The sequence below is a fragment of the Dermochelys coriacea genome, chromosome 13 (assembly GCF_009764565.3).
Source record: "Dermochelys coriacea isolate rDerCor1 chromosome 13, rDerCor1.pri.v4, whole genome shotgun sequence".
NCBI lineage: Eukaryota > Metazoa > Chordata > Testudines > Dermochelyidae > Dermochelys > Dermochelys coriacea.
Window position 1 is genome coordinate 21,594,053 of NC_050080.1, and position 20,499 is coordinate 21,614,551.

The window sequence follows — 20,499 nt, forward strand, 5'->3', positions numbered from 1 at the left end:
ATGACACTGATCCTCCCCAAACTGATATGACCCACCTGGGACTAGTCTCATTACACTTAAAGCAGGAGATCATCCTGTTTCTTTTACAAAGAAAAATAAATGTATCTGCTCCAAATTCAGCTGAATCTCGGAACAAACCTTGAATTCTCCAAGGAGTTTCACGACAAACTCATTGATTAAAAAATGGCCAAAAACATTCAAATTTCACATTCCAAGTTATGATTTTTGAGCCCCTACAGATTAAAAAGTTACAAATGGCAGCTAGCTAAAAACATGCACTTGGTGGGAGTACTGTGGGGTCTGCATTGATTAACACAAAGAATGAAGTAGTAAGAGTTCTTCATCATAACAGACAGCCTTATGCACCACGATGGGCTGACAACCATTTTTTTTTATGACCTGCTCTATTAGGAAGTTTCAAGGGCTGATCTATCAAAGACTATGATCTCAGAGAGGCTGTGGAGGAGTTTATCCTGGATTGAATGAACAATTTCATAATTACCAGGATCTTGTGTGAAGTCACTCATCGAGAAAGCAGTGTTTGGTAATGACTAGAGCTAGCTGAGATATTTTAGCTGAAAAAAATATTTATTGATAAATGGCCTGTTTGCAAAATCTCTCATTTTTGGAAAGGGGAGCCACCATTTTGCAAATTAAAAGGTTTTTTGTTTGAGAAGTTTGATCCAGCTCCTGTCAGTGGATTCTGACCTTCATCTGGAGCTAACTGAACGGTTAACAGCAACATCAGCAATGGCTCCTCCCACACAGAAAAGGTTCTTCCTCATAGCGCCCAGCTGGCTGAAAATCCTTTTCTGCCTGAAAGAAACTGTTTCTTTGTCAGAGAGGTTAACTAAACAAAGCCCACACTTGGGCAATTACCACCACCAAAACTGATGGTCAGTTAAGGCTGCTCTTTATGTAATATACTTAACGCAAAACCTACAAAGCAAGAAAATGAAGAGTTTTGGGTACCAGCAATACGTACCCTCTACTCCCCATCCAGACATCCACCTCTCCATTAGCACAGTAGCCTTAGCTCTGCCCCCACAGGACTCCAGCCTCCCTGCACGCCCTTCCCCAAACCTCCCGCATGTAGTTTCACAGGACTGTGCAAAAGGTGGCGTGTGGGGAAGTCCAGTCTGACCATGGTGGAGGCAAGCAGATGGAATTTGGGGAAGAGGGTTCTGACAGGCTGCATCCGTGGCTGTGGTGCATTCTCAGCCTTGGGTCAGCCACAGACATGCAGAGTTCTCCACTCCAGCCTTTACAAACGGGTTAGCTGTCTCCAGTTAATTGGCAATCAAATCCAGACTGTATTTAGGCACCTGAGCAAGAATGCTGAGCACCTTTGAAAAAGTCAGGCCACTTTTACATATATGACTAAATAGGGATTTATGAGCCTAACTCCAGTCACCACGTTTAAGAGAGTTGGCCTGCTAGCTCAGGTTCACATAGCGCCATTCACCTCAGAATACCTGAAAGCATACTCGGGCCCTCTTCTAGTGACATACTGAGAACACACTGCTCCCATAAGTATGCTCAATGCCTCACAGGACTGGGCCCTAAAAGAGCACTTCAACCAGGAGGGAAATGCAGCCACCTCTACAGTGTAACAAAACTAAGAGAGTGTCACAACACTGCAGAGCTCAGGGCAAAACAGGAATAGTGACAAACACAACTACAACAAAAGCTTGGGCAGGCAGAATGTAACCCAGCTGATACTAGGGGAGGACCCCAGAGCTAAGAGTGCTACATTTGTGATTGACCACCAATGGTCAGGACCTTTCTTCAGCCAAAGGTGCAAGGCACGCTCCTAATTGGAGGTCACGGCCTCAAAGTCGGTTGCTGAGCCAGCCGGAAACACGAGCAAGCTACTAAAACTGCCACCCTGGAAAGCCTTACAAAGCAGCCTGGTGTGAGAGGATGGGACCTGAGCAAAAGCACAATACAGCTGTGCTTATCTGCACCACTCCCATCCATGCTGAGTTCCCAGCACTGTTACGAGCCCCCACTTTCCTATAAGTCATTTGTCTGTTATCCACCCCAGCTTTTTTCCTGGGAGAGTGTGTGTGTGTGGGGAGGGGTTTCCCAGCTTTACCCATCAAACTCAAATGTCTACAGGGAAAGGAATTCAGGCTTTCCACATTTCAGGCACCTAATTTCATATTTAGGTGCCTAAATGTAAGTGCCCTGAATCTCAGAGGCCACTGAATGCAATGAGAGCTGCAGGTGCTTAGACACTCTGAAAAAATCAAGCCACTCTTATTTAGGGGGCTTAACTTTAGAATCACCCATTAAAAATTCTCTTTTTCCCAAAGAAGCTGAAGGAAATATCGAACAGCAAATGGTCTAGCTTGAACCCCAATCCTTCAAAGACTTATTGTGCCCCTGCTTAAATTCATACATGAATAGTCTCTTCAAAATCAATGGCATTACTTCTATGTAGGCGTTTAATCAGGTGCCTACATCTTTGCAAGATTGGGGCCTCAAAAATCTGAAAAATCCTGGAAACTTTAACATACTCTAGATACTCTAGATCTTGAAACTCTTAGATAAAATATTGTCATTAGAAGGGGAAGAATTCTCATGGACAGTCAGTCCCGCACTGTTTTACCTACTTGCTTAAAGCAAACAAACCTGTCTACTGGACCAAGGCAATAAAATAAAAATTCATTGGACACAGTTAAGGAAAAATGTAATATAGTGTTAAAGTCAACAGGAGCTGTGCACCTAACTCCCTTGGGCCCCTTTGCAAATTCCAGCGTGAAATTAGGTAAGGATCCCCAGCACTGTGACTGTGCAGTACAGAAAGGCTGGCATATTCCACCCCAGAGAAAGCTGCATTTCTGCGGCGAATCCAGCAATCCCTGGACATGCAGAGTCTGTAAGTCCTTCTGTGATGCACCAGATGGAAGATACTATTGAAACAAGAGGTCATCCGGCTCTCTTTTACAATTGCTTTAGCCGCCTGAACTATCTCTGCAGCCTTGTGGCATGCACACAACTCAACAACTCAGCCCTTTTCAGTCAGGAACCTGTCATGTCTATTTCCGCCTAACACTTCCCTTTCTAGTCTTCTCTCTCAAGTGGGAAATCACATCCCACCATCAGCTTTAACTGTTGCAGTTAAACTCTACCGTCCCTCACCTCTATTAACCAACCTTACCCCCAACATTTATAATTTGTATTGCAGTAGGAGCCCCAGTCATTGATCAGGATCCCACTGTGCTAGGTGCTGTACAAACACAGAGAAAGAAAAAAAAAGAAGACAGTCTCTGCCCCAAAGAGCTCACAGTCCAAGTGTGAGATGAGACACAACATATGGATACCGACAGGTGCGGGGTACGAGGAAAGGATGAGCCAATACTGGTCAGCATGACAGGCAGGGGTCTCAGCACACCAGCAGCCCAAAGAGCTTTGTAGGCATCACAACAAAGAGGATTTTTGAGGAGGGATGTGAGGGCGGATAACGAGTGAGCTCTGCAACATTTATGGGGAGCACCTCCCAAGTGCGTGGGGCAGCACAGGAGAAAGCACGGAGGTGCCTGTTTGCAAGTGTAACTGGAGGCTGGCAGCGTGGGCCAACCACCACCAGCTCGAAATGGAACGAGAGACGATAGGTACGGTGGGGATAGGCCGTGAAGGGCCTCGAAAGTGAAGAGCAGCAGCTTATGTTGGATGTGACAGAGAAGGGAAATCAGGGGATGTACCTATTGCCCAACTCCCTTTATCGTGCTAATACATCATAACACGCTGCCCTCCCTGTTACAGAGCAAACGTGTTGCTTAGATTTCACCTACACCCCTAATGCTTTTGGCGAGGAGAGGCCGCAGGGCTCCAGCCTTCCCGAGACTCAGGTCTCCTTTCATAAGGCATTAGCCTAACAAACGGGAACAGGCGCCACTTGCCCTCCCTTGGTCCTGCAGGAAAAGCAGCTCCACTGAAGTCTCCCGTGGCAATATTAAATGTTTCAAACCTCTGCGTTTTGGGCATCAAGACAGAATCACAATAAGCTGCGAGGAGGAACTGTGATCTAGTGGCTAACACATGGGATTGGGACAACCCTTGGGTTCTAGTCCTGGGTTTGTCACAGATTCATTGTACAGGTTAGTCATGACACTCGATGCATCATCGAAGGCGCTAATATATATGGTGACGAGGGCAGTATAAGAATCTGTGTAAAACAGACCAGACCTTGTGTAAGTCACTGTGTGCATTTCAGTCCCTGTTCCCTCTTGTAAAACAGGGATAATATTTACTTGCCTCACATGGGGTTGTGGGACTTAATTAAAAAGGGCCCTGAGCAACTTGGAAAGAAGTTAAAAGTAGTTTCCGGTTTGACCCCAATATCTGAACCCCCTACTAGTCTTTGTGGGTTTATGTGCACTATTTCCTATGCTTTTCTCATTCTTGTCCTTGTGTTAAAGAGCCATATCAAACACCAAGGGAAACTGACTAAGGTCCTGAATCAGCAAACAGGTCTGCTTATGGGTCTGCCTATACAAAGCAGCTTTCAGGATCAAGACCAAACCTTGAGGCCCACTACACACAAAGTGTTGTCAAATGCACAAAGGAAACAAATGGAAAAAAGGAAGTGTTCTCTCATGCCTCAGGTCCTACATGTAAAAACAGAAGAGGGGTTTAAACTATTGGGTTGTCTTCTGTAAAGATGTTTTACAGAAGCTTAGCTATCCTCCGATATAAAGGTGCTGTTAGTAAATATATCATGGGGGAGGGGGTTTATCACTGACTCCACCCTTATCGTAACTTTTTGCAGTCACTAACCAAGATGAAAGTCAAATAAATATCCAGCTTTCTAGAGTGCTATTTAGAGTCTGATTTTTACAGCACCCATCTAAAGACTAACACACACCACTCTTTACTTATGAGCCATGCAAACTGATCAAATAGCAGGTGGTTAGCTTGCAGACAGAATTGTCTCAAGGAAGCAGAAACCAGATACCTTATCAATTATCATGCTGTTTCATGAAGGAGACAGTAGAGAGCCACTCTCCTTTAGAATTCAATATTGATGCCCAGTTCGTACTACAAACATTGCAGGGACAGAGATACAAAGGATGCACCATGACTTTAGACAGAGTCTACAGGCACCATTCTTACTGGAACCAACTTCATACCAGACTACAGCCCCTACTAGCTAATGCACTTCAGAGTACTAGCCATATTATTATTACTGGCTATAATTATATTAGTACGTTACAATTTAGCTAGCACAGTTTACAAGAGGATTATAACTCATCAATCCCACCACCCAGCTGTGACAACATCTGCTTATGTGCCTGCAAGAGAGAAACTGGTTACTCGGTATCTTATTTGACAGACAAGCTTTCTTGTTTTGCAGATTGTTATCAAGCTCAAGGAAAATGAAAAGCAGCAGAAGATTCACTACCCACAATGTTAATTTCTTCACCCCTATTTGGCACTGAAATATCTCTCTCCAGCCCGCCATTGCTTCAGGTCTGACCTCACTGCAGTGATCAAAATCAGGGTTGGACCTACCAACTCTGTCCACAACTTTAAATACCAGAGTAAACAAAGCAGCCAACTAGTTAATGGCTTTAAGATAAAAATTAGGTCTACAAACAGTTAAGAGTTTCATTTAAATGGCTAGATTGCTGTCCTCCTAAGCAGGCACTGATAACAAAAGGAGTGTGTATGTACACGGAATGTGATTCCCACTCAGCTAACACGAAAAAAGAAAAGGAGGACTTGTGGCACCTTAGAGACTAACAAATTTATTTGAGCATAAGCTTTCATGAGCTACAGCTCACTATAAAATGCATCCGATGAAATGAGCTGTAGCTCACGAAAGCTTATGCTCAAATAAATTTGTTAGTCTCTAAGGTGCCACAAGTCCTCCTTTTCTTTTTGTGAATACAGACTAACCCGGCTGCTACAACTAACACGCAAATCAAAGATGGTAGGGTGTCTGTGGGGGAGACTCCAACTTGCTAAAAGTGAGTCAGGAGGTTAAATAACCCAATTTAGCTCCAAAGACTTCAGACTTGTTAGATCATTTGCTCTCGCAAGTAAAACACAAAAATTTAAACTTCACTTTAACCCCCCCCCCCCACACACACACACAAACATTCAGGTACTCGGACCATGAGAACTTAGATACACTATATTACAGCAGCAAGGATGGATTCAAAATATTTTTAGTTTTTGAATCCTGAGGAAACAGGAAATCTATTTTTCTCTTGCAGTTTGAAGTTTTAGGAGGTGGGGTGGGGGAGGGAGACAAAAGAAAATGGGCCAACCAGATGAATTATCAGATGATTAAGACAGATGCACTTCTTCCTCCGAGAGAAATAAGTGTTTATAATAAAACTGAATAAGAGTGATTCCAGATGGGCAAGAGGCCAGCATCTGAAGCTAGGTAGAAATGTAGGTGGCAGTTTTAGATGCAGGTTTGGGTAGCAGTACCACTTCCATACCAGTAGTGTAAACAGGAGAAAAACGGTCAGGCGATGTTTAAAATAAACTGGTTAGTTTATTGCCTTGGGGAAACTTCCACTGCTGCATCTATTTTGCAGAGATCCTCGCTTGGCCAAAACACAGCCCGTCACAGGGCCAGCCTCACCTCCAGGCACCACAAGACTGCCAACCCCTATTCATATTCGGATGTTTGCGGGATCAGAGGCAACAGTGGTTAGCGTTATTTAAGAAAGAAAGAAAGACGAATCCACTTACTCGCTCCTTCTATTTTCTCCGACCCTCTGCTCCAAGTGATCTGCCTGGTTTCTAGCTTCACCTGGAAAGTTTTCCTCTCCGGCCTCTGCGATTTCTTAGAGTAAAACAAAGTCATCACGGTGCCAACTTCCAGGCTCCGGCAGAGGTGCACCACCTCCGCTTCGTTCTGGACGCAGGGTCCATTGGAAAAGCCAGACGCCATAGCGCCCCTCCGCCGCCTCCTTCCCCAAAGGCGGCGAGATCTACCCAACACAAGAGATCCGCAGCTCACTTGTGGCGCTTGCAAGACTTCACACACAAACAATCCAAGCAGCAGCTTCAGTTCATGGCTCCCCGGGCAACAATCGCCCCTTCCTACGGGAGGGAAAATGATTGTTTATGGGGAGGGGGGGGGAGAAGGGAGGCTAGAAGGGCAAAAGCACAAACCGATCGCTTGTTCCCTCAGCCCTCCACTTTTCACTCCCCCCCAGGCAGCAGAAAATCGCCTCTGTCCCGGTTTGAAGCATGCACCATTTTTTTTTTTTTTCCTCCTTCCCGAGCGGAGTCCAAAGCGAAAGCAGCCGGACACAAAGCGTTCCCGAAGAGCCTGGCTCCTCCAGCAAGACTGGGTTGCAAAGAGCGCGTGCGGGGGGGGGGGGGGGGGTTGGGGAAGGGGGGAGGTTACTTTGTGGCCCGACTTGCCTTTTGTTCGGGGCCCCCGGTTACAGCCCGTCCCCCGCACGCCGCCACACACACGCACTGGCTTCCCACCCCCGCAGCTGGCGACTCTCTCTCGGCATCGATCGGAGACGGAGCAGATCTCCCGAGAGCTCAGCAAGAAATGGCTGAAAAAATCCAGCAGCCTGCCTCAGTTTCACCCTCCAGGGCTCTCGTGTGTCAGTTTCACCCACCAGCCACAGCGGGGATTATTCCAGCCCCTCCAGCTCCAACACGTGCATGAGGAAAAGGACACCCCCCACTCCACAGAGCCGGGGGGGCCCCGGAAATAGGGGGCTCCCGGGGGGGCAGAGAGCAGATCAGTGGCTCAGGGTTCGCGCGCCCCTTCCTTCCTGGCCTCGGGTTTTCCGCCCCTTGCTGGTTGCCTCCTGTTTAATGTGCCCCCCTTGGGGGAAGAGCCATGCGGCGAGTGAGCTGGCAGACGTGGTACACTCTTCCCCCCTTAGCCCGTCCCCTCCCAGCCTTCGTGTAAAACAAAGCAGGGCAGAGAAGCCAGAGATCAGCCTCTTAAAGAGACACCAGACCCGTTTCCTCCGGAGCCCGAACCCCCTCCCCTCGGCCCGCTGTTACCTTGCCTGGGGTGTGTGGTCTCTGCTTCGATCAGGTCCACAGAGGGCCTCTTCTAGCAGGAAAGCCCTGGGTGGGTATCAATCATCTTCACGCACAGCCACATGTGCGGGGGTTGGGGGGCAACAAGGTGGCATGCAAGTGAGAGGCTGGAGGGGAAGCCACCTGTAGGACTGGGTGAAAGGGAGACAGATGGGGCAGCTTTCCTTCTTCCCCCAGTCCAAATCGGCTCTGGGAAAGCCCCCCTCCTTCCCCCCCTTAGCAGTCACACACCACCCAGCCAAAGCTGTACTGCTTAAGGCTGGGGGGGAAGGGGGGGTCTTGGCACAGGGAGGCTTCCTTCTCTGCTCATGCCAGCCCCATGGCTAGGCTCCCAGGCTGGCCCTGTTCCTCCAGCTGCAGAACAAGACAGTTTCTGCCTAATAAATCATCTCTCTCACATACACAGCTCATGCCCCAGGACAGAAGGAAGACAGGAGAGTTTAACAGGTGGAGAATTTAGTTCAGGACATATTGCTGGGGCCCCAGACAGGGATACCTAATGGGGACTGCCCACCGGCTGCCCCCATGCTGTCTGGGGACAGGCACAGCAGAGCCCCTCCCTGCCAAGACACCTGTACAAGCAGCAGCTTCAGTGCATGAGACTTTCTCTGCCAGGGCTTCTCCCCTCTATTGTGACATTTACACTGCTCCCCACCTGTGTGTTCTTCCACCCTCTGGGATGGAGATGATGTCATCACAAAGTAATCCCCCTGGGTTGAACAAGAGATGACTTTTGTGTTAGGCTAGAATTGGTGCTGAGGAAGGACACCCAACTCTAAAGAGATTCTGGGCAGTGGGGCATTGGAGTTTCACAGTTGTGGGAGGTAGCATGGGTCCAAATGGAGGGCAGGCAAGCAGAGAAGGGAAATTCCTGAACTCACCCAGCAGGTCCCTGGCCATGCCAGGAATAGAACCAAGAATTCCTGAGTTCCAGTGTAGCGTCCTCGCCATTAACCACACATGGGCCATTGGAAGGGGCACTAGGCTGTGAGTCAGGAGACTTGGGTTATCATCATCATTTATATTTCGGTAGCACCTAGTGGCCCTAAGCCAGTCCAGGGCCCCATTGTGCTAGGGGCTGCACAGACACATGGTAAGGGTCAGTCCCTGCCCTGAAAAGGTGCCAAAACAAGACAAAGGGTGGGAGGAACATGACATCATCCCCGTTTGATCAATAGGGAACAGAGGTATTAAGGCCCCGATGCTCCAAGGTATTTAAGTGCTGACTCCCATTGGTGTCTAGCAATGAGCATTGGGCCTCAGTGACTTGGCCCCAGGCATACAGAGTCTGTGCCAGAGCAGGAATTGAACCCAGCTCTATCTGAATCACAGGCAAATCCCTTAACCAAGAGCCCATCTTTTCTATCTGCTACTTCCCCTCCATACTGAAAAGTCCCTTACTAAACCCAAACCGGACGGAACTTCCTTTGCCGGACTGCTCCATGCCGTAATGTTTCATGAAGAGGAGGAGAGCAGCTTTCCTCTTCATGCCAGGTTTATGTTAGCATCCGATAGTGCCAGGCCAATTGTGCAGTGCTACATCCTCATTCAGGCCAGTGGCAGGAAACCAAACAAAGAGAGGCTTAGTGTGGGGATAAGCGGTTGCTTTGGAAAGTATTTAAGGGCTGTTTGTCACTTTCATTCTTTGGAAGTCCCCCGATTTCCCTTCTCCTCCCCAACCCCAAATCAGCAGGATACAACACAATGACATTAGGGCAGGCTGAGTTTTCATCAGCCATGGTGCCTTTTTTTTTTTTTTTTTTTTTTTAAAGTGTCCATGAAACTATTTACTCTGATTAAATTGGCCAACAGTCCCTCACTATGGTGCAAACACTACACAGCAGCAGCCGGGAGGCTGTGGACAATTTTATTGATTCCTAACAGCATTTGCCTATCCAAAACAGGGGAAACTAATAATAAATCACACTTTTTAAACACTAATTTGTCTTGCTGGTCAGAATTACTGTGGCCCTGTTTTACAGGCTGGTCTGTGTTTTTCGCCTTGCACAAGAAAATAATATGTAGAAACTGCGTGGGCACTGTGGGACTCCAAATCACCCTATCTACTTACTATACACAAAAGGCCAGGCCTAGCTACATGCATGTTCAAAAGCATAGAACACAGTGAGCACCACGAGAGGGCTCACAACTATTTAAAAGGATACTATCCAATTCCTATACACTACAGAGACCAGGAAGGAAAGGCCATAGAGGTTACTCCCCTCACCCCTACTAAAATGACTAGGAAATGTTGCCATTGGTTGCACTGCAAGTAAAATCAAGGCTCTATAGGATGTGCCCAACATGAGAGAGGAATTTCATTCCCATGCCAGGATTAAAACGCCTAAACTTCGTGGCTCCCAGACCTGTGCTCAGGTCACTAGCGCAGGCCTTATGCAGTGCAGAACAGTTTCAGCATTCTGCAGCTTGTCTCTCTCCCATTGCTTCTCTATCATAACTAAGGGACAAATCCTGCCCTTGCCTTTTTGGAGGGTATGGATGGCCCTGGGTAAGACAGAACCGGTGTGGTTCTGCTGGGCAAGAGCAAGCATGAGTTTGTGCAGAAAGTCCCAACTGCCTGTGGTTGTGAAGCACACCTCCACAGAAACGGACTATGAACCACAACTGCTCAGATGTGCCAGCACATGCTTGAGCTGCCACAGCCCTGAAACTGCAGAGGTGACTGCAGAGCAGCTGTGCTGCTACTCCATGGCCTAAGGGCAGATCCTTTTCCCTACCAGCCCACACAGGGAATTCCTTCTTCCAGCCCCTGTACTCAGAGCAAAAAGAAAAGGAGTACTTGTGGCACCTTAGAGACTAACAAATTTATTAGAGCATAAAGCTTTCGTGAGCTACAGCTCACTTCATAAGCTTTCGTGAGCTACAGCTCACTTCATCAGATGATGAAGTGAGCTGTAGCTCACGAAAGCTTATGCTCTAATAAATTTGTTAGTCTCTAAGGTGCCACAAGTACTCCTTTTCTTTTTGCAAATACAGACTAACACGGCTGCTACTCTGAAACCCGTACTCAGAGCAGATGCACAAAAGTCAGCCTGTTGCAGGAGCCTTATCCAGAGCATTTTCATGTACAACATTATCCAGTTTCCATGTGCAATCATGGTATTTTCATGTGCAGTTAGTCATATATTATGTACATACAACTGTCAGGTATTCTGCACGTGTTATTTTTAAAAATGTACAAACTACTCATTGGCAAAGCAGAGAGCTGCTATTTACAGCCAATTAAGTCAGAAGTGACATGAAGTTACCTGCAGTTGTGGGTGAGGGGACCAACCCAGGAAATGAGTAAGTAGTCCGGTAAGACAGAGGTTCTTGGTACAGATCTTCAAAATGATCTTAAGATGCATCATCTGGAATTCAGTCCATTCCCTCTAGGCCTGGAGGATGAAATAATGTAAATGTGAAATACCTATGTAACTGACCCCAGAAGGGCCACAGGACTCTCTTCACTCAAAGCATGAGCTGCTAGTGCTTGAGCTAAAGGATAAAATCCCTTTAGCTGGTGGCAGTAACAGATCCATTAACCTCTTCTGTGGGTTACGTTCACAACATCAAAACAGGTTTTGAAACAGGTTTCAGAGTAGCAGCCATGTTAGTCTGTATTCGCAAAAAGAAAAGGAATACTTGTGGCACCTTAGAGACTAACAAATTTATTTGAGCATAAGCTTTCGTGAGCTACAGCTCACTTCATCGGATGCATAAAACAGAGAAGGTAGATTAAAAACCTCAAACATTCTTTCTGGAAGGTTGCAACGTAACATTACTTCAGTTCTTAAATTCCAGAACCTTAACATACAAGAAGCAAAAACAAAGAGAAAGCAGGCTGCTCCCTAATGTAAACGGAAGAATCTACTCCTGGCTTACAGGGCCCAGGTTCTTGTCTGGGACTCAGGGTCTATCACCTGGGGAGCAGTAATGTCAGTCCCACCTCCCACCAGTGTGATACAGCGAAATATAAAAGCGAGAGAGAAAGATATTCTTTGAAAACAAACTACAGGTTTATTAGGGATAAATAACAAAGTATGGGATATCAGAGGAAAACCAAGCAATAATTAACACGCAGATGTGGTTGCTTCCCCAATTGAGCCTGAAGCTCAGGTTCCCAAACGATCTCTCCCTTGGTAACAGCCTAACATAAAAAATTAAAACCCCCAATACTGTACTGCAGTCTGATGACTTCTGGACAGGTTGATAATGGTGAATGCCTTGCTTGCAGCTTGAGATCATTGGATCCAGGATCTTCAATTGTTGTCCCTGGCCAGGTTCAGTCCAAGGAAGGAGTTCCTGGATAGGCGGTGCTGGAGCCTGGACCCACAGATGGAGGATGGATCAGGAACCAGGATACTACAGGTAAGGTGCAGGTAAGATGATGACGTTGCTGTCTGGATCCGATGAATCTTGGTCTGTCGCCCACGCAAACAATACGGCACTTGGCTGCCTTCTGAACGGACAGCAAGAATGTCCGTTTTGCACAGTCTATTTATCGCCTCGGTGGCGTGAAGATTCTGTGGTGGAGCCAGTTAGAACTGGTCACCCCACAGTCAGTTACTTTTCCCACAAAACTGTCCATGAAGATGGGGTACCAATATGGAGTCACTGCTGTCCTTCATGGCAAACACCAGTTTGAATGTTCAGACTCCATCTTTGATTTGAATCCCCATAACCTTACGTCAAAAACAAACATAGCAAAACATTCAGCAAATCATATGAAACCCTACAGAACCTTCGAGTAAGCAAAACCAAACATGAATTCGAGGGAAATTCCCCAACACTAAGGCAGAGAGGCACCAGTCACCCCACTTTGCTCTAGGCGGGCTCTTTGCAGACTGACGGCACAGTGCATGCACAATAAAACCCAACTGCTTACTTCCCTACAAAGCCCCCTCCCCTACAATCAGGGCCAGGAAACCCCTTACTCTGAAAGTGATAGCTTACGATTTTAAACACAGTTTTCAATACACCACATGGACCTGCCATTGGGGCAGGGAGACACAAAGACTCTCACTTTCCTAGTGTTCATTACCCACCCTCATGTCTTTGTTACTTGTTCCAGGGAGCCATATCTAGTCTGTTCTCTGTGTCTGAGTGCCTTTAGAGTAGGGGATTGCTCACTGGCATTGCACTGGGTACAGGTGGGGGTTCCAGCACAAATGACAGAGCTGTGCAACCCCAGCTGGGATATCAGGTAACAACGATAGCTGTCCAGAGGCAGCTGGCTCTAACTCCTAGGTCACACTTCCACCTTGTACAAATATTGGGGACTGGCGGAGTCGGGACTCCTGGATTCTGTTCGTAGCTCTGCCAAGTCACTTAACCTCAGTGTGCCGGACATTCCCCTTCTGCCTCACCAGGGTGTTGGGAGGGATAATGATTGTTTGTAAAGCACTTTGAGATCTCCCAGTTGAAAGATGCTATTGCAATACAAACTATTAACAGGCTCATCTGCTCTCCTAGGGCCCAAACCTGCAATTCCTCAAGTAGGCACTGCTCCGAGAAGTCGACTCATTCTGCAATGACATTATTTGCATGAGTGTTACCAGACTGGGATCTGTATTTCTGTAATGTTCAGGGGGCAATACCCTGCCTGATAAAAGCAGCTGATAACAGTGATAACTGCAAATTGAAACCATTTGTTTTGCTCCCTTCTTATGTATAAAAAGCCCAAAGTGTTCCCCAGGGGTTCTTTGCTTGCTTATTTTTTTACATTGGTCATTTAATTCATGTGTTGTCTACCCTGGACTCTATGGGTAGACTCTATGGAGTGTTTGAAAACTGGTAGCATTGTGACATCACAGATATAAAGAAAGTGAAACATGGTTAGTTAAGAGGGAAGACAGTTTTTATCTAGACTGTTTTTGTGAAGCCATTTGACTCAAATGCCTCACATACAGACAGAAGAAAAGAAGCCTCTGTTAAAGATTCAGCACCTTCATCTCTTTGGTTAACAGTGGAGAAAGTGCAAAACAGACACATCTGACACCTCCAAAAAAGCCCAGCAGCCAGAGCTGGAAAGACCAGACTCAACATTCCTGATATTTTTTAAAGGATAAAGGTTTAAAAAAAAAAAAAAAAGGTTGAATTTCTTTTGGAATAAAAAAAGAGGTTACTTATCTGGAACTGAAGGTTCTTTGAGAAGCGTGGTCCCTACTTGTTTTCCAAATGCTACTGCGCATACACACCACGCGCTCAGAGCTGGAAGTTTTCATTAGCAGTGTCCATTGATCTGCATGTGGCTCGTGCGTTGCCCCATGCTCCAGGTGAGGTTATAAGAGGCCAGGCAGGGCAACTCTCCTTCAGTCTCCTTCTTACTGCCGAGCAGCCCGGTCTGCAACAGAGGGGCTGGATACTGGAATACAAATAGGGACCACCTATCTTGAAGAACCTCCAGTTCCAGGTAAAGTAACTTCTTCCTCTTCTTCGAGTGATGGTCCCTATATATATTCCAAATGGGGTGAGTATCAAGCAATGATCAGTTTGGAGGTGGGTGCAAGGACACACGAGGTATCACCATCTGCAGGATGGCATGACCCATGGCCACATCTTCTGCCGCTTCATGAGCGATAGCATAATGTGTGGTGAAGGAATGCATGGAGCGCCATGTCAGCTGCCTGGCATATGTTGCCAGAAAACGTCTGCCAGGGAGGCAGAGGTGGTCATGTGCGACCGCGTTGAGGGGACTGTAATCTGGCCAGGCGACGGGGTATTAGACCACACACAGCACTCTCTGATGCATGTAGAGACCCACTTTGATATGCGCTGTGAAGAGAGGGCTTGGTCCCAAGCTCTCTCTGCAATAAGCAGGAAGAAGTGTGGAGTGGTGTGAAAGGTGCAGGTTCTGTCGAGGTAGAACATAAATGTATGGGGGATGTCAAGTGAATGCAGAGTCCTGTCCACCGGTGTGGCGTGGCATGCAGCTTAGGCTGGAAGACCGGGAGGTGGATGGACTGGTTGAGGTGAAACTCCGAGACCAGTTTGGGGAGAAATGTAGAGTGAAGGCCTAGGGAGACTTTGTCTTTACGAAAGACCATATACAAGGAGTTGACCATCATGGCCACCAATTTGCTGACCCACCTAGCAGAAGTGATAAGAGGAAGATGACCTTCATGGATAGGTGGCAGAGGGAGCACATGGCCAGGGGCTTGAAGGGGGAGGGGCGGGGTCTGGTGAGGGCGGAGTACAAGATTGAGGTCCCAGGGTGGTGTAGGTTTAAGGACCGGTGAGAAGCTGTTCATCAGCCACTTCAGAAATCAGGTGGTGGTTGGGTGGATGAACAGTGAGTGACCATCCACCAGTGGAACGGAGGCACTAAGCGCTGCCAAGTGGACCAGGACCGAGCTGAGGATGAAGCTGGAGGTAAGTTCTAGGAGATCGTTATCCCCTCCCTCTCGGGGTGGCTCAGTCCAGGAAGGTGGAGACGTTGTGCCCAGGAGGTGAAGTGCTCCCATTTCGCTGCATAGCACGCTTGTGTGGAAATTTATCTGCTGCATGTATGTGCCGCACCAGTGTAGAAAAAGCGTTGTCTACGTGCGAGCCCCATCCAAAAACCAGGTCGTCAGTCGAAGCAAGCCTGGGCTGGGATACTGGACTCTGCCCTGGTCCTGGGTAAGGAGGTCCAGCAGTGCAGGGAGATGGATTAGGGACAGTCGGAGTGTCTGGAAACCAAAACTGATGGAGCCAGTACAAGGCTATTAGTAGGACCGGGGCCTGGTCTTAGTGGATCTTGCGCAGGACTTAGGGAAGAAGAGGAATGAGGGGAAAAGGTGTACTGGAGACCAGCCTGCCACAGGAGGAGGACAGTATCACTCTGGGAATCATGCCCCCTTTGCTTCCCTGGAGCAGTAGAGGGGAAACTTGCCATTTTCATGAGTGGTGAAAAGGTCCCAGCGACGGGGCCCAGGCATGGCAAATGGAAGGGAGATTGGGGTTATGTAGCTCCCATTTGTGTTGGAGGAACCAGGTCCGGCTGAGCACATCCTCCAGAGAGTTCTGCGTATCTGGGAGGTACACCACCTGGAGTGTGACATTGTGGCAGATACACCAGTTCCAGAGGTGGATGAACTTCACATAGAGTGACTAGAACTTGGTGCCCCCTTGCTTGTTTATGCTGGCCAAAGCAGTCATATTGTCGCAGAGGATCTGAACCTAGCAAGCATAGAGAAGGGGCAGACCAAGCAGATCGCTAGCAGCTACAGGACATTGATGGTCCACAGGTGGGTCTCGCGCGGAGTCCAAGCCCCTTGGGTAGCATGCCTGTCCAGGTGTGCAACTCAGCTGACTAGAGAGGCATCCATGGTGAGGGTGGAGGCTGGGATGGAGGTAACAAAGGAGATCAGTCCACCAGGCGAGGAAGGCCCGGACTGGTCGTGGGACAATTAGTGTGGCATCCAGGTGGTCGACGGGGCAGTCAGCAGACTAATAGGAGCCACAGCTGTAGACAGCACATGTGTAGGCAGGCATGTGGCATCATATGGGTGTAGGCGTCCATGTGACTGAGGAGATAGAGACTGCAGTGCACCGGGGCACGTAGGCTGCGGCATAGGGTCGCCCTGGGGGCCGTCAAAATGGTCTGCCGGGAGAAAGGCCCGAGCTGCCACAGAATCCAGGCGTGCACCAGTGAAGTAGATTGTCTGCATTGGGACGAGCACAGATTTCTCCTTGTTGATATAGATGCCAAGAGCGGTGAGAGCACAGATGGCCAATGTAGCCTCGGCGAGGGATGGCGCAACCGGAAGCCAGTCATCCAGATAAGGGAACACAGAGTGCCCCAGTTACCTCAGTTGAGCTACCATGACTGTGAAAACTTTCATGAAGACCCTTGAGGCCATCGCAAAGCCGAAGGGGAGAACTCTGAACTGGCAGTGGTTGTCGCCCACGCGAAAGTGAAGAAACTTGAGGTGAGCGGATGGATGTCGATGTGAAAGTACGCATCCTTCATGTCGACAGCTGCGAACCATACTCCCTGGGCGCGGGAGAGGATGGCCGATGTGAGGGTCACCATACAGAACTTGGCTTTCAGGAGGAAGGTGTTGAGTAGGTGGAGATTGAGCATAGAGCCGAGTCCTCCTCCCTTTTTTGGGATAAGAAAGCATGGGAGTAGAAGCCCTTGCCGACAACAAGGTTGGGCACTGGTTCGATTGCGCCCTTCATGAGGGGGGCGTCCACCTTGAGTTGTAGGAGGTTGTGATGAGAGGGACTCCCAGTAGGCATCCTGGGGGTGGGTAGTCTGAAGGGAAGGCAAGGAATTCGATGGAATAACCATGCCGTACGACCTCTAGTACCTAATGCTCCGTGGGGATCTTGCCCCAGTTGTGGGCAAACAAGGCAAGTTGGTCCCCAAAGGTGATGGGGGGAGCTCACAGTTCTCGACACGCACGTCAAAACTGGGCTTTGGGTTGATGCTGTGGTAAGGTAGAGGTGATGGTGGTGACTGATGGTCGTGGATGCTATGACCAAGAGTGCTGGTGCGCGGGTTCCTGGTACCAGGGACAGGTGGCCTGGTATAGTGTGTAGAAGAGCAGTTGGAAGGGTGGTCACGGCTGTTTCTGCCGGGGCGTAAATTCAGAGAGACAGAAATGTCGCTCTCGAGTCTTTCAGGGAGTGGAGGGACTTTGCTGAGAACAGCTGGTCCTTGTCGAAGGGGAGGTTCTGGCTGCTGGTCTGGACTTCCCTCGGGAAGCCAGAGAATTGCAGCCAGGACTCCTGTCACATGATGACATCCATGGCAAGGGAGTGTGAGGATGTACCTGCCAGATTTACTACAGCTTGGAGGCCCACCTTGGCCGTCAGGCAACTTTCCTCCACAAGAGCCTGGAAGCGCCACTGCTTGTCCTGCAGCAAGTCCTCCAGGAACTCTGCTAGCTTGGCACAGTTATTGAAGTCATACTTTGCTAGCAGAGCCTGGCCACTGGAGATGCAGAACTGCAGGGCCGTGAAGGAATCCACCTTATAGCCCAGGAGGTTGAGGCGTTTTGCTGCTCAACTGCGGGGTGGTGGGGTAGAGGCATACGATTGTTGCCTTACCTGTTCAGTCACTGAGTGCTCCACCAGTGAAGTAGTGGGGGAGAGGAGCGGGGGAAGTCAGCTCCCCTTGGATGGGACAAAGTACCAGCATTCCATCCTCTTAGATGTGGGGGTACATGAAGCTGGCACATGCCAGACTACCAGTGCAGGCTGGATGATAGTGTCATTTATGGGCACTGCCACATGAGACGGTCCCCTGGGCTGGAGGATGTCCTACAATTGTTGGTGGTGAACCTCCTCCAAGGACTGAAGGCTCTGGCTGGGAGTGAGGCCAGAAATGAGGAGTTCAGCCCAGAGCCCCCTCTCACACCCTGAAGCAGTGGGTTGGGATGTGGAAGGAGGTGAGGGATACAGGTGGGGGTATGGGCTCTGGGATGAGGACAGGGATGAGGTGATTTGGGTGCAGGAGGGGGCTCTGGGCTGGGGGGTGGATCCAAGGGGTTTGGGGTTTTGGGAGGGGGTACAGGCTCTGGGCTGGGGGTGCTGATTCCGGGGTGGGGCCAGAAATGAGGGGATCAGGGTGCGGGAGGGGGCTCTGGCCTTGGGCAGGGGGTGTGAGGGCTCCGGCTGGAAGTTCAGACTCTGGGGTAGGGCTGGGGATGGGGGGTTTGGGATGTAGGAGGGTGCTCCAGGCTGGGACCGAGGGGTTTGGAGGTGGGAGGGGGATCAGGGCCGGGGCAGGGTGAATGAGGAGTCCAACTGGGGGTGTGGGCTCTGGGGTGGGGCAGGGGATGCGGGGTACAGGAGGGTGCTCCAGGCTGGGATTGACGGGTTCAGAGGGCATGAGGGAGATATGGGCTGGGGCAGGGGGTTGAGGCGTGGGAGGGTATTCAGCGTGCAGGCTTCAGGTGGCACTTACCTCAGGCAGCTTCTAGAAGCCGAGGCATTTCCCCTCTCCGGTGCCTATGCGGAGGCACAGCCAGGCAGCTCTTTGCACTGCCGCGCAGCTTCCATTGCTGCAGTTCCTGGCCAATGGGAGCTGCGGAGCCAGCGTTTGGGGCGGGGGCAGCATGCAGAGCCCCCAGCTGCCCCAACACATAGGAGCTGGAAGGGGGACATGCTGCTGCTTCCGGGAACCGCACAGAGCCACGGCAGGCAGGGAGCCTGTCTAGCCCCACTGCGCCGCCGACCAGATGTTTAATGGGCTGGTCAGCGGTGCTGACCGGAGCCGCTGGGGTCCCTTTTGGACCAGGTGTTCTGGTCAAAAACCAGACATCTGGCAACCCTAGCCGACGCACCCTACAACTCACCTGTTAGAGAGCTCCCAAAGGGGAATATCTTGTGTGCATTAGCGCAGGGCTAGTTTGGTAGGAGACAGATATGAGTGTGGAGGCCTCTGATGAAAGGTGAATTCTACTGGGGCCACTGATGTGTAGAGACACCTTCAAAACCCCCCGGGCTGGGAGGGGCAAGAGAGCCAGGAATGCCCCCGGCACTGTACATGGTGAGGTGTGGGATGTTTGCAGAACCTCTGTCCTGGGCTCAACTGCAGTGTGAGCACTGCCCTCTAGTGGCAAGGTGCCCTTACTGCAGATTCTCCAAGGGCATGTTGCTAACAGCGGGATGCAGACAGAGAGATGGAAACGGGCACTGCTGAATAATTCAGCCAGCTGGATTTGTATTACAGGTGGAGCTGGCAGAGATGCCTGTAGTTAAGGTGGCCTAATACTTTCCATGGTCAGAGGTGTGCATGTGTGTATACACACAACATACAGAAATACAAACATAACTCTCGACCAACATCTTCTCCCTGCAGGCCCACACCTTAGGCATGGATTCACTGCAGGCCTAAGATTAAGCCTCAACTTGGCCACTGTTAGATGTGGCTGCAAGATGCGCCTCTGTTTGGGTCTTCCCAGCTGACCTCCTTGCTGCCTGGGCCAGGCTGCAAGGGAGCCTGGCACCCTGAGGTGCTGAATGTTCCGCAAAAGTCTTATTAGGCACCAGAAACAGATGCTTGTGGGAATAACTAACTAGAAGAAGGGATTGTGCCTGGGAAACAGAACAGAACAGCTTCTGCAGCTTGCACGGAAAATAGACACCTAACACACAAAGGGGGGGCTGCTCTTCCCTGAGGTGCTACTGCGATAAAGAACGAGCTCACTCTACAGATCCCGGGACGTTTCTGGGGGGTTCCACTGCAGGCACTTGGTTTAAGTTACAGCAGCAGAGGAATGTTTCTGCCCAAAGAGAAAGATGCTGAGGAGCTGCTGAAGGCTCCTCCCACACTCTCTCAAGGGAGGACAAAATTTAGAATCTAAAACTTCTTGCCAGGTGTAAAGATCGTCAGAAGACTCACAACTCCTTTGAAACGCGAGCCGAGGACAACGTTTGGGAGATTCTTCCCTGACCAGCTTTCAAAATAAAGAGCATTGTACCTCTCTTTTTAGCTTTGGACCCTGTGGTGCACCAGGGCTT

The 20,499-nt window shown here is 49.3% G+C and overlaps 1 protein-coding gene across 19 annotated transcripts in view; it reads right to left on the minus strand.

Annotated features, from left to right (window-relative positions):
* The window catches only part of PLCG1 (phospholipase C gamma 1), a 103,596-nt gene extending 90,701 nt beyond the window's left edge, over positions 1–12,895 (minus strand). For 2 of the 19 annotated variants that reach the window (XM_043495518.1, XM_043495515.1), the window contains exons 1-2: positions 7,605–7,879; positions 6,715–7,068 (exon numbers count right to left, since the gene is read on the minus strand). In XM_043495518.1, the coding sequence (XP_043351453.1) occupies positions 6,715–6,916 (202 nt within the window). In that variant the 5' untranslated portion in view covers positions 6,917–7,068; positions 7,605–7,879. Of the gene's footprint in view, positions 1–6,714; positions 8,751–11,309; positions 11,439–12,271 lie in introns of those variants that run through there. The other 17 variants (XM_043495509.1, XM_043495514.1, XM_043495507.1 and 14 more) reach the window with 17 other exon arrangements.
* Positions 12,896–20,499: the final 7,604 nt, after the last annotated feature.